At 38.2% G+C, this 15,221-nt stretch overlaps 1 protein-coding gene across 2 annotated transcripts in view; it reads right to left on the reverse strand.

Moving 5' to 3' along the window:
- LOC132143929 (pyridoxal kinase-like) overlaps positions 1-13,346 on the reverse strand; it is a 47,851-nt gene extending 34,505 nt beyond the window's left edge. For both annotated transcript variants that reach the window (XR_009434299.1, XM_059554576.1), the window contains exons 1-3: positions 13,023-13,346; positions 5,030-5,084; positions 878-982 (exon numbers count right to left, since the gene is read on the reverse strand). Coding sequence is in view for 1 of the 2 variants with exons in the window: in XM_059554576.1 (XP_059410559.1) it covers positions 878-982; positions 5,030-5,084; positions 13,023-13,103 (241 nt within the window). In the remaining variant the exon portion in view is untranslated. The remainder of the gene's footprint in view (positions 1-877; positions 983-5,029; positions 5,085-13,022) is intronic.
- Between the last annotated feature and the right edge of the window lie 1,875 nt (positions 13,347-15,221).

Below are 15,221 nucleotides of genomic sequence, written 5' to 3' on the forward strand. Positions count from 1 at the left end.
TTTTGCTACTGTTAAAGTGGATGCAATTTTGGAACTCAAACACATCAACGCATGCACTGAATCAAATAAAGGGACATAAATTCCCAAATTTATTTGGGCTGGGACAGCTCTGAAACTTCCAGGGCTCAAACGTTTGGGGTCTATTATTTGATCAAAAATACAGTAAAAACTATTTTATCATTTGAAATAACTGTTCTCCATTTTAACATCATTGATGAATATAACGATCAAAATAACTGCATTCATTTATTCTTTTGTTACATTATAAACTCTCACTTTAAATCAATTGAATGCATTCTTCCTAAACAAAAGCATTGATTTCTAAAAAAGACAGACAACACAACACAAAACTACTGGATGCACAAGACACAAATCAACTAGACTATTACATTTTCTGGAGTCAATGCAATTTGACTCCTGTGAGAGCTTCTTCAATGACTGGCACTTTTTATACACCAGGTTGATTTCGTAATAAATCAAATTTGAACATTCTGAGATGTCTTTATTTATTTTATATCTTTATATATACAGATTTATTACTTTACTCTTGTTCCAGACCTTAAATGACATGAAAGCTATGACAATCTATCATAACATTAAGTTGACACAAAAACGCTGTTTCAACATATAATAACAAGAAATATTTCTTGAACATTAAGTCAGCATATCAGAATGATTTCTGAAGGATCATGTGACACTGAAGACTGGAGTAATGATGCTGGAAATTCAGCTTTGACATCACAGGAATACATTTACATTTACTAGGGGTCCCACACAGGGCCCATGTACAAACATCATTCCATGTTTTCATCCCTCAGCTTAAAAAAGCATGCAAATACGATCCACAACAGCGTGCACTGACAGTCAAAGAACTGACCTGTAAGTACATAGTCGTAGTGGTTGACGTTGTTGAGTTTGATCCCTTCATACAGGACTTGAAGCTCATCTGCAGTCAAGACCTGTCCCTTCCAGTGAGAGTACCCTGAATCAAGACAGATCACACGTCAAATACACAGAAATCAGATTCCAAATCCAGTGTTGATGCAGAGCGACCGCTGACGAAGATCTCGTTTGGTCACATGACACTTCCTACACCTGCTCTCATGGACAGAAGTGCCTCTGTTTCGTCAGACACCAGTGCTGTTGCTGCAGGAGCTGTGATGTCACAGTTCAAGTGAGTCACCGAGCTTGTCACATGTTATGTTTCGTGTTGCTAAGAAACAGGACAAAAGGAAGCCTGAGGGGCTGGATGAAAAGACGCATCATTGTAGCTTTGATGTGCATGTGTGTGTGTGTTTTGGGGAGAAGATGACTGCGAAAGGGAATCTGTGATGAGACGGGGTGTTTGTCGTCATCATTTCCTGCTGCTGCAACTCTGTAACCACAAACCTCTTCACCCACACGTATAATACAGATACTCTATTACACAGCAAATCACCACCAGAAGCTGCTGTGTGATCAGGTACATGCTGTTTCTACCCATATGACTTGGCAGCACACATAGATGTTGTGAACAGAGATGAGGGTCTGAACATCACAATCTGTAAATATATTCCCAAAGTCAAACTATGAAGTCCTAGAGATTGGAGATCACCTTGAAGTCACATCAACAGGCAGAAAGTACTTTTAGACGCTGATTACCAAAAAATGTTAACAGAATAATGATGATTATTACTTATCATGACTAACACATTTATGATGATGTTTCAGAAACTCAGTTAAATATTTGTACATTAGCTAGATGACCAATTAACAGCTCAATGGATACTGTTACCTCTATAAACTAGGGGTAGGGCTGGGTGATATATCACATGCAATTGTCACGGCATTTTATCAGTAAAGCCGGTTCCCTGATCAGCGATAAATCCCTATCACCTGCTTTCAAATGGAGCGGCATTTAATAGACAGAGCCGTAATACACTGACAAGCTACGCAATATTGCGTTCAATATCGAAGGCGATTCATCTTGGATAATGAACGTGATATTGCGTAGCTTGTCAGTGATCTACAGCTCTGTCTATTAAATGCCGCTCCATTTGAAAGCAGGTGATATGGATTTATCGCTGATCAGGGAACCGGCTTTACTGACAAGATGCGCATGATCATATCATTCGATATATTGTCCAGCCCTAGTTAGGGGTCAGTAAGTTTTAAAAAAAAAAAATGTAAGAAAATGTTATTTTTCTAAAAAAGTGTGTATTAAATTGATCAAGAGTTTTACGTTGTTGCAAAAAAAAATTACATTTAAAATAAATCGTTTTCAATTTCAAATGCTTACTTGTTTTTTTTAAACTATGGTTTCCAGACAATAAAATAAATTAAGATATTTGGAATAAATTGCATCTTAAAATATAAATCAAACAAAAAGCAGTTATTTTGTATTATAATAATACCGTAGTTCACAACATTTTTGTATTTTTAATTGCATAAATTAAGTCTTGGTAAGCATAAGATACAGCAGAATCTTACAGACTGCAAACTTTTGAACTGTATTTTGTGGCCAATAACCAATAAATGGCTGATGTAATAAATCTATAAACATTTTATTAAAAGTAAATTACACCACTAAAAATTAAAAGCGAATTCTGCTATCACAATATTCTAGTGAGCAGCAGAAAATGAACAAATATTCCATTTGAAAAGATTAAATGAGAAAAAGGCTCATAATAATAGAGCAGGGAAATACCCAATATCATCCAATAATGATCAAACTGGCAACATCAAATAACCAATACGGTGTCAAAATATTGCATTCCTACCAAAATGTAAATTTTATAAAAAGGTAAATTAAACATTTTTGATTTAGAAATGGAATCATAATACTGCTTCTGGCCTAAGACGACTCAGATGCAGAATTATAATCCGACTCTCTTCAGTTTAAAATTAACATCACAGACACTGAGACGAGCCTGAAACATCTGGAAAAAGTCTAGAGTAGTTTCTCAACTCCAGAAGTACCCAGTAGTACCCAAGAAATAAGCCATCAAAGGACATGACAACAAACACAGCACTACTTTATTTAGCCTAATTTTCCAGATGATTTGTTCCTGCAAACTGCCCATCCATTCACTCTAAACCAGTTATGCATGATTTAAATTAGCCATGTGCTGAAACCACAGTGCTGCTGGGACAGCTAAAGGCTCGTTATACAAACAAACTCAGGCATAATGTTGTGCACAGGCCTAAACCACATACCTACATAACTACAACAAAATCCCGATGAGAATCTCTCCACAGTGTATCACTCAGACCCCTGGTACTAAGTTAGCTGCTGGTTTGGTCTGTGTCCCTCCATCTATAGCCTTAAATGCTTTAAAAAACAAAAAAAAACAACTCAAGTGGCTAAAGACAACGTTGCAGCCCTGAGGAGAAGAAAGCATCCAAGCAAAGAGGGAGGACAGTCACAGGGCAACAGCCTACAGCGGGTTGTGCCACGTGTTATTTAGACCACTGATCCGAGGCCAGTTAGGCTAATTCTACTTTCGTGCTTTGAAACGGGATGTGCTATAAGAAGCTGGTCCACAAAAATTGTGTTTAGGAAGTTTAGGGTCACTAGAGGGAACTTTTCTAGTACTATATCTTTTTTGTTCTCTCACAGGGACTGGAATCTGGAATCTGAGGGTGCAAAAAAAATCTAAATACTGAGAAAATCGCCTTTGAAATTGTCCAAATTAAGTTCTTAGCAATGCATATTACTCATCTAAAATTAAGTTTTGATATATTTATTGTAGGAAATTTACAAAATATCTTAATGGAACATGATCTTTACTTAATATCATAATGATTTTTGGCATAAAAGAAAAATCGATAATTTTGAACCATACAAAGTTTTTTTGGCTATTGCTAAATATATATCCCAGTAACTTAAGACTGGTTTTGTGCTCCAGGGTCACATTTATCTTACAAAAACACATGGATTCGCTACAGGATGCCTTTATTCACCCCCAGAGCCGTGTGAGGGATGTTTTATTACAGATGGACGCACTTTTATTTCACGTCTTCTGAACAGTTGACATCCAACACTGGCTTACCCCCATTGAAAGACTTGGAGGAGCCAGGACAATTTTTAGTATAACTCAGATTGGATTTGTCTAAAAGAAGAAAGTCACATACACCTAGGATGCTTTGAGGGTGAGTAAAACACAGTGATCAGTGCTTGGTCTGTTTGGACAGCTCACTAACGGCACTTTTCTATTCGCACACAGCTCAAAATGAACTGCCACATCAAGTGAATGCAGTATGCATTAAGCACTTCAATGAAGCATCCGTTTCTGTCCTCTTGACAGTAAGACAGGTCAACATAGTTGAAGAAGAGGTCAAGGGGCACGAAATATACTGCAAGAATATGAAAATGCATTTGGGTGCTCGGCACAAGTGATATCCAATAACTGATTAAATCTTTAAAAAACCATCTGAATAAAAATGACTCAAACCCTTATATAAAAATACTGCGACTGGCTGAAATGTTTAGAAACCGTAGGACATTTCTGCAAATATTACCAATTTGTTCATCTGGTGAGCATTTTTAATAAAGTCATTATAAAACTATTTGTTATAATTATAATTATTATTATATGATTATTATATGAAAATAATAACTTGAACACATTATCTTACAATTATAAAATCTGCAATGATTTATTTTGTCAGTTTTGTCAGTGACTGTTTGTGCATATGTTTTATTTCCGTATTATTAGACACTTCCTAATAAAAAAAAAGAACTCCAATTATTCCATTTAACACATTTTTAAAAAAAGATTCCATCTTGCCCTAATTATGACATCACACAGTAACAAATTCTACTCATCAGCGCATGTGACATCATGATAACAAATATGCTTCCACAACATTTTAAATACTTATACCTTTACATTTAATATTTGGCAGATTTTACAAATGAGGAAAAGACAAACAGACTTCAAGACACTTTATCCAAAGTGAACCACATAATTACTCATATCTAAAATGACCCTGTTTCACAGTAACAAGCTGTTTTCCAAACATCAGCCGAATATGTGTGTCAGCCTACCTGTGTGGTTGGAGAACTGAACAGAGTTGATCGAGTCCACCTCAAACCCCAAGACCTGAAACACACGCACACACACACACAAATATTTCAAACATGAAAAGAAGCTCATTCAGAGAGTAACACAGTTGCATTAAAAGACTCACACAGCCCTGTGATAGTCAAAATAAGAATACATAATATACTTACACAGAACCATATAGTAGGGGTGTTTTTAAGGTAGAGCGATGATGCAAATGAGTCATAGTATCTTGAAAGTTAATGCTTTCATAATATTGATCTACTGGGGTTCAATTATGTCAAGGGGGAACATATTTGAAAGGAAAATAAAGGATAATTTCATATACTATTTGCAGCAGCGCTATTAGTAGCATGTGGGGTCTGTGGGACACAGATCAACATTCATCTGGTTATTATTGATAACTAACAGCTTTTCTATCTGCTAAGTTCAATTCATAGTTCATAGTATAAATACAATATAAATAATAGTGACTATGTATGCTTTTAAAATAAATAGCTTCCTAAATTATTATACTAATAACACAAGTATAGTTGGTATCAAGTTGCTCAAAAGATGATGCATTGTATTTTTATTATATATACAAAATACAATATATATATAGAGAGAGAGAGATCCTGGAGCACAAAACCAGTCATAAGTAGCATGGGTATATTTGTAGCAATAGCCAACAATACAGTCGTGACCAAAAGTTTTGAGAATTACATAAATATTGGAAATTGGAAAAGTTGCTGCTTAAGTTTTTATAATAGCAGTTTGCATGTACTCCAGAATGTTATGAAGAGTGATCGGATGAATTGCATAGTCCTTCTTTGCCATGAAAATGAACTTAATCCCAAAAAAACCTTTCCACTGCATTTTATAGCTGTCATTAAAGGACCTGCTGAGATCATTTCAGTAATCGTCTTGTTAACTCAGGTGAGAATGTTGACGAGCACAAGGCTGGAGATCATTATGTCAGGCTAATTGGGTTAGAATGGCAGACTTGACATGTTAAAAGGAGGGTGATGCTTGAAATCATTGTTCTTCCACTGTTAACCATGGTGACCTGCAAAGAAACACGTGCAGCCATCATTGCGTTGCATAAAAATGGCTTCACAGGCAAGGATATTGTGGCTACTAAGATTGCACCTAAATCAACAATTTATAGGATCATCAAGAACTTCAAGGAAAGAGGTTCAATTCTTGTAAAGAAGGCTTCAGGGCGTCCAAGAAAGTCCAGCAAGTGCCAGGATCGTCTCCTAAAGAGGATTCAGCAGCGGGATCGGAGTGCCACCAGTGCAGAGCTTGCTCAGGAATGGCAGCAGGCAGATGTGAGCGCATCTGCACGCACAGTGAGGCCAAGACTTTTGGAAGATGGCCTGGTGTCAAGAAGGGCAGCAAAGAAGCCACTTCTCTCCAAAAAAAAAACATCAGGGACAGATTGATCTTCTGCAGAAAGTATAGTGAATGGACTGCTGAGGACTGGGGCAAAGTCATATTCTCCGATGAAGCCCCTTTCTGATTGTTTGGGGAATCTGGAAAAAGGCTTGTCCGGAGAAGAAAAGGTGAGCGCTACCATCAGTCCTGTGTCATGCCAACAGTAAAGCATCCTGACACCATTCATGTGTGGGGTTGCTTCTCATCCAAGGGAGTGGGCTCACTCACAATTCTGCCCAAAAACACAGCCATGAATAAAGAATGGTACCAAAACACCCTCCAACAGCAACTTCTTCCAACAATCCAACAACAGTTTGGTGAAGAACTATGCATTTTCCAGCACGATGGAGCACCGTGCCATAAGGCAAAAGTGATAACTAAGTGGCTTGGGGACCAGAATGTTGAAATTTTGGGTCCATGGCCTGGAAACTCCCCAGATCCCATTGAGAACTTGTGGTCAATCCTCAAGAGGCGGGTGGACAAACAAAAACCCAATAATTCTGACAAACTCCAAGAAGTGATTATGAAAGAATGGGTTGCTATCAGTCAGGATTTGGCCCAGAAGTTGATTGAGAGCATGCCCAGTCGAATTGCAGGTCCTGAAAAAGAAGGGCCAACACTGCAAATACTGACTCTTTGCATAAATGTTATATAATTGTCGATAAAAGCCTTTGAAACGTATGAAGTGCTTGTAATTATATTTCAGTACATCACAGAAACAACTGAAAGATCTAAAAGCAGTTTAGCAGCAAACTTTTTGAAAACTAATATTTATGTAATTCTCAAAACTTTTGGCCACGACTGTACACTGCATGGAGCAAAATTATAATTTTTTCTTTTATTCTAAAAATTATTAGGATATTAAGTAAAGATCATGTTCCATGAAGATATTTGATACATTTCCTACTGTAAATATATTAGGGCCAGTGTTAAAGTTCCCATAATCACTGTGTGTTCTACTGAATTTTCAATGGTGTTGTCTTGGTCGTCCTTCACTCCTGTCAGCCTACAGGAGGTGAAAACCTTAATAGGAAATATGAAACCGTCTTCAAGCCCTGCTGATATTGTCCCAACACCTCTATTGTTGAAAATGTTTGATATTGTTGGCCCCTGTATGGTAAAAATAATTAACCTGTCACTTGCATCTGGCTCAGTCCCCAACTACTTCAAACACGCTGTGGTAAACCCGATCCTTAAAAAGCCGAATCTTGACCCCTCAGAACCTCATAACTATAGGCCCATATCAAAACTTCCATTTATTTCAAAAATTTTGGAAAAAGTGGTGGCAAGCCAGCTGACCTCCTTTATGGAGCAGCACAACTTGTTTGATATTTTTCAATCTGGTTTTAGAAAATTGCACTCCACTGAAACAGCTCTTATTAAAGTCTCTAGTGATGTGATGATGGCAGCGGACACTGGCCGCTACACTGTACTTGTACTTCTCGATTTGACTTCCGCTTTTGACACGGTAGATCACAGTATACTGATCAAACGGCTTCACAATGAGATGGGACTATCTGGATCTGTCCTCCAGTGGTTCTCTTCCTATATTCATGACAGAACCTTTAATGTCGCTATAAACAATGTACAGTCAGATGTGACCAATTTGACCTGCGGAGTGGCACAAGGGTCAGTTTTGGGCCCTATTTTGTTTTTACTGTACATTTTGCCACTTGGTCATATTATGGGTTGTTTTAAGGATGTTTCATATCATCTCTATGCCGACGATGTCCAGTTGTACTGTTCTTTCAATGATGCTGAGTTCCATCGTTTATCACTGTTTTTAGAGTGTGTGTCCTCCATTAAAGACTGGCTGGCCTCTAACTTTCTGCAGATAAATGCAAGTAAAACTGAAACACTGATCTTTGCTCCAGACCACAAGATCCCGCTGATCAAACAGCACCTTGGCTCTCTTGGCTCTTCTGTTAAATCCAGTCTCAGAAACCTGGGGGTTGTGTTTGACCAGGCCATGTCTTTGGAGATACACTCAAAACAGCTTGTCCGAAACTGCTTTTATCACCTTAGGAATATCTCTAAAATACGCAAAATGTTGTCAAAGAAGGATCTGGAAATTATTATTCATGCTTTTATATCAACTAGACTTGATTATTGCAACTCTGTTTTTACCTTCTTGAATAAGTCAGCCTTGAACAAACTGCAAATGGTTCAAAATTCTGCTGCTAGACTTCTAACTGGTGCCCCCAGAAGGTCTCATATCACTCCCGTTTTATTAGCTCTCCATTGGCTCCCTGTAAAATTCAGGATTGATTTTAAGATTTTAGTGTTGACTTATAGGGCATTAAACAGTCAGGCCCCACAATACATCAAGGACCTTTTGACCCCGTACTCCTCAAGCCGCACTCTTCGGTCCTCTGGCCAGAACCTGCTTATGGTCCCAAAAACTCGCTATAAGACCCGAGGGGACCTGTCTTTTCAGTCTGTTGCCCCCAGACTGTGGAATGCCCTGCCTCTGTCTCTGCGTCTGGCAGACTCTGTTGTCTCTTTTAAAAAAGATTTGAAGACTTGTTTATTTAAGAAAGCTTTTGGTTGATGGGTTTTTTCAGTAGTGTTACTTTGATTTGACTTATGTATATACATTTTTATTGTTTTGTTCTACTTTTCTTGTGTACAGCACTTTGTGATTTTATCTGTGAAAAGCGCTTTAGAAATAAACTTTACTTACTACTTACTTACTATATAAAACCTAACATTTTTATTAAAAATATGCAAGGCTAAGAACTTCATTTGGACAACTTTAAAGACAATTTTCTCAATCTCAACCAAATATTGTCCTATCCTAACTAATCTAAAAAAAAAATGCACTCTTATGACTGGTTTTGTGGTTCAGGGTCATGCACACATACATTCAGATATACATACACATACAGATTATATATACACACTAACCAGCCACTTTATTAGGCTCACCTGTTCAATTGCTTGTAAACACAAATTGCAAGTCAGCCAATCACATAGCAGCAACTCAATGAATTTAGGCATCTAGATGTGATGCTGAAGACGACTTGCTGAAGTTCAAACCGAGTATCAGGATGGGGAAGAAAGGGATTTAAGTGACTTTGAACGTGGGACGGTTGTTGGTGCCAGACGGGCTGGTCTGAGTATTTCAAAAACTGCTGATCTACTGGGATTTTCACGCACAACCATCTCTAGGGTTTACAGAAAATGGTTTGAAAAAGAGAAAATATCCAGTGAGTGGCAGTTGTGTGGACGAAAATTGGACAATAGAAGATTGGAAAAAGGTTTCCTGGTCTGATGAGTCTCGATTTCTGCTGCGACATTCAAATGGTAGAGTCAGAATTCGGTGTAAAGAACATGAAAGCATGGTCCATCCTGCCTTGTCTCAAAGGTTCAGGCTGCTGGTGGTGGTGTAATGCTGTGGGGGATATTTTCTTGGCACACTTTGGTCCCCTCAGTACCAACTGAGCGTCGTTTAAATGCTGCAGCCTACCTGAGTATTGTTGCTGACCATGTCCATCTCTTTATGACTACAGTGTACCCATTTTCTAATGGCTACTTCCAGCAGGATAATGCACCATGTCACAAAGCTCAAATCATCTCAGACTTGTTTCTTGAACATGACAATGAGTTCACTTTACTAAAAATGGCCTCCACAGTCACCAGATCTCAATCCAATAGAGCAGTTTTGGGATGTGGAGGAATGGGAGATTCGCATTATATTGTGATGCCGATAAATCTGCAGCAACTGCTTGATGCTAACATGTTAATATGGACCAAAATCTCTGGGGAATGTTTCCAACACCTTGTTGAATCTCTGCCACGAAGAATTAAGGCAGTTCTGAAGGCAAAAGTGGTCCAACCCGGTACTTGCAAGGTGTACCTAATAAACTGGTCAGTGAGTGTGTGTGTGCTCTTGTTTTTGTGACATATCAGGACACAAGTCTGTATAATAACATGGGTATGACACAGGTATTACAAGGAGAGGAAAGTTTCCTGTGAGGGTTAGGTGTAGGGTTGGTGTAGAGCCATAGAATATACAGTTTGTACAGTATAAAAACCATTACGCCTATGGGATGTCCCCACTTTTCACAAAAACAAACGTGTGTGTGTGTGTGTATAATATATATAAAAAACACAGTTGTGTTCAAAATAATAGCAGTGTGTTTTAAAAAAGTGAGTAAAGCTCAAAATCCTTAGAATAACTTTTATTTCTATACACACAAATGCATTGGGAACACTGCACGTTCAATTCTAGATCAAAGCATGGAGAAAAATGTATCAAATTTGTCATTACAGAAAGTGAAGAAAAAGGAATGTTAGGCTGTTCAAAAAATAGCAGTGTCTGCATGTTTCTTTACAAAGTCAAACATTTACTATATAAACAGAAAAATGCTTAGAAGATTTAGCTGTCTTGTGAATCGAACTAATATTTAGTTGTGTAGCCACGGTTTCTGAGAACTGCTTCACATCTGTGTTGCATGGAGTCGACCAACTTCTGGCACCTGTGAACAGGTATTCCAGCCCAGGACGATTGCACTACAGACCACAATTCCTCTGCATTTCTTGGTTTTGCCTTAGAAACTGCTTTTTTGATGTCCCCCCACAGGTTTTCTATTGGATTAAGGTCCAGAGATTGGGCAGGCCACTCCATAACGTTAATCCTGTTGGTCTGGAACCAAGATGCTGCTTGCTCACTGGTGTGTTTGGGGTCATTGTCTTGTTGAAACACCCATTTCAAGGACATTTCCTCCTTAGCATAAGGCAACATGACCTCTTTAATTATTTTAATGTAATCAAACTGATCCATGATCCCTGGAATGCGATAAATAGGCCCAACACCGTAGTATGAGAAACATCCCCATATCATAATGCTTGCCCCACCATGCTTCACTGTCTTCACTGTGTACTGGGGCTTGAATTCAGTGTTTGGGGGTCATCTGACAAACTGTCTGCGGCCCCTAGACCCCAAAAGAACAATCTTGCTTTCATCAGTACACAAAATATTGCACCATTTCTCTTTAGGCCAATCAGTGTGTTCTTTGGCATATTGTAACCTCTTCAGCACGTGTCTTTTTTTAACAATGGGACTTTGCGCGGACTTCTTGCTGATAGCTTGGCTTCACAGGAGTCTTCTGATTGTCACAGTACTCACAGGTAACTTTAGACTTTCTTTGATCACCCTGGAGCTGATTGTTGGCTGACTCTTTGCCATCTAGGCTATTCTTCGATCCATTTGCATGGTAATTTTCAGTTTTCTTCCATGTCTTTCTGGCTTTGGTTGCCATTTTAAAGCATTTGATATCATTTTAGCTAAGCACCCTATCATTTTTTGCACTTCTTTATATTTTTTAATCAACTTTTTAATCAAAGCTCACTGTTCTTCTGAACAGTGTCTGGAACGACCCATTTTACTCATATTTTCAGACAGAAATGCACAGTACAATATTTGCTACCTTCGTCTTTAAATAAGCACCACTTGTTTGACCCCAGTTTTTCCACAGACTGATGAATTATTTCCACACTGCTATTATTTTGAACATGCCCTTTTCAATTAATGATTCAATTGCACAGAATTAGCATTACTTCTATTACTCTACTCATCTTCTAGTAAAATATTTGCCATGTAGAAATATAATTTCTATTAAAAACAATGATTGATCTGGTTAGTGATGTTGGACTGCTATTATGTTGAACTCAACTGTATTAGTCATAAAAGTGAAAGCTTTGTCACAGGAACATACTGAAAGATTTCTGAGGGGAAATGAAAGCTTAACTTCATTTACTGTTAGTAGTAGCACTATTAATGGCATTTGCATCATGTACAGATTTGGGTTTGAAGACCTTTCCAAAACATGAGGGTTAATCTAGCACTCTCGGTCACTGAAACAAGCTGACTCAGAAGTTTCGAAATGAAACATTAAAACGCAGGATGCGCGAGCGTGGGTTTTAGACACGGCTGGGAGAGCCTTGGAAAGAAAAATGTCACGATTTCGCTGGAACAGAATCGAGTGTCCCGGCTGTGACGTCAGCGCCGGCAGCGCGAGCGTGCAGAAGAGGAGCTCGAGTCACAAGAAAAGCCGCTTTCTTATGCCACGATGACAGCTGGAGACATTCAGAACCTAATGAGCCCGGTTTAATGATTTGAACGCGGCGCGATCCCTCATGCCAAATTATCTTTCAGAAAACGACATTCAGCGATATCCTAATAATTTTTTCCTGTGATGATGAACGGCACTTAATCACATTTACCGTGCCGGTGTTTTGACAGCACGAGCCTCTTAAACATAGCTTTAAGTTTTAGTGACAATCAAGTCACTATTAATAGGAGCATATTTTAAATTCATTCTCGTATATCACTGCAAAAGGCCATGTTCTGAGAATGCAATACTCTAGATTTCGCATAAGGAAGTTTACTACATAAATATCTCAAATTGCACAAGAACAGCATGCAAGGGAATGTTTACCATGTGACCTTTCATTTCTCCAGCACCACACGCGGTCATGCACCACAACATAACAATTATCACGAGTGTATCGAGCCGCTCCAGCCGTCGCGATCCTCGGATGAACGGTGCTCACCTGTAATGGAAAGGATGCGGATTTATTTCCCACGTATCCTCTCACGACGTGACTCTGAATCGACAGAACTCGGCACTCCATGTCGCGCTCAGTTAAAGTTGGTTCAGACGCTCCAGAGTGTCACTCGATTGAGGGGCAGCGGCGAACCGGAGACGTGCTTGTCTTTCCTATTTAAATCCAGATTCGGATCCGTGATGGCAAGTTCTCTAGTCAGACAGAGAAATGAAGGACATTCACACTGGAGACGCTCATTGGCGGCGAGCGCAACTACTCAGGCATCCTGAGGGGGCACCTAAAATCCAATGACATCACGACTACGCTCGTGGTCTATATCATAGACAGTAAAAGAAAGGTCTATATTTATCATGCATTGAGAAAATCAACGTGAATCCGTAATTTAAACCAAAGTGAACGCTCAATAAATCCAGACTGCGTTGGGAATTATGAGTAACTTACAAGGAAATGCTGGATTTATGTTGAGGATAAATGTATGCATTTATTGTCTTTCGCGTATTTTGGAGAAACGACGCAGTTTGTGCAACTCTTTAAGAAATGGCATGTAAAACAGCGATGGACTAGAGCAAGAAACCTAAATCTGAAATGTTGCGGAAGTGGGGTCCTTCTACACAAAGACGCGCTCTCTAGGATCCGCCAATCATTAGTGCGGTCAGCGGTGACGTCAGGCCTCGAATGGGTGATGTTTGACGTCACCGGCCGCCGTCGGCAACCTGAGATGACAATCCGCCTCTTTCTGAATTTTAATTCTGTCTATCCATGGAAAATTAATTCTGTAGTGTCCCTTGAACAAACAAACAATAAATAAATAAAATGTCTCAGTAATGCGTCCCCTAAATTACATTAAATCTGTGATGATTTACATATGACACCCTAAAGCCTATTATATTTGACAGGCTAAGTGTTTTGTTATCTGAAATATAATTCATACTATTTTTTTTTTTCAGTAAAAAGCCTTTTAGTAGCCTATAATTGTAAAAATGTCCACCTTCAGCTCGTGGTGTTGTACATGTCTTTTTGCTGTAAAATTGTTCAAAGATAAATTTAGTAAATTTAAAAAAGAATAAAATAATTTTACATTGTTATTAATATTTCAAGATGACAACTTAGGTTAAGGCTACTTGATTATTTATTTCAGTATCAGATGTCAAAATCAGATTTTTGTGTAACGTTCAGTAGTATTTCTCAGTTATGTACTGTGTTATGTTTTTCCTCTGACAATTACTACAGAGCTTTGATCATAATACTAAGCCTATTAATATCTTAAGACATATTATTGGGAGATATAGAGTGACAACTCATATGCATGAAGATCTCCATTTACATAAGCTATCAGAATTTCATTTGGCCATATAAATAACAACATCTGCAATAAATGGCATATTCTTGTTCAGTTTGGGCCTCTGAATAAAACTGGTGTTTTTCCTCCTTGAATATGAGTTCCATATTCTCATATCATACTACATTAGTCATTAAAAGACAACAAAAATGCATTTTTATTTTTCGTCTAAAGGTTCAATAATCAGTTCCATTTCAAATCAATTCAATCTTTTTGACTATTATTTCATATATCAGGCTTTAGAGGCTTAATACATATTCTATTGAATATTTACGTTATAAAGAAAACCATCCTAATGCCCTATGTACTTTATTGTCCACTGAAGCTAAAATATTCTGACTCGTATGCAAAGCCTCAGGTCCAGACTATTTTAGGACAGGTGGGCTGGCAGCTTCAGTCTTTAGTTCATCTTTTTTATCTTTGAATTGTTGCCTACCTCACCGTGAATCTAAACGCATGAGTTCAGAGCAGTTTGTCTGGCCTCAGTGAAAGGTGAGATTCCGAGGTGCTACAAAGAATGATCGAACATATTTCTGAAATAAAGCAAACTCTGAGGGACTAGCACTAATCTCACTCCTTAAAGTAACAATTTCTTATTTTTTAGAGTGAAAAACACCATTTATCAGCCACATTTCCTTTTGAGTAATAGTCCTTAAAACAGATTTTGTGTCTGTGGATATTTTTGTGTTGGCCTACAGTTTGCACCAGCGTAACTAAGTATAGAAACACACTCCCACATAATTTGGACTACAATATGTATTTGTAAAATAATTTGAATAAGTGATCAGAAACATTTCAAGGCTGATCGAACTGTTTCTCATACAAAAATAATGAATTTGAAGGCG

Source organism: Carassius carassius, chromosome 7 (genome assembly GCF_963082965.1).
Source record: "Carassius carassius chromosome 7, fCarCar2.1, whole genome shotgun sequence".
Classification (NCBI taxonomy): Eukaryota; Metazoa; Chordata; class Actinopteri; order Cypriniformes; family Cyprinidae; genus Carassius; species Carassius carassius.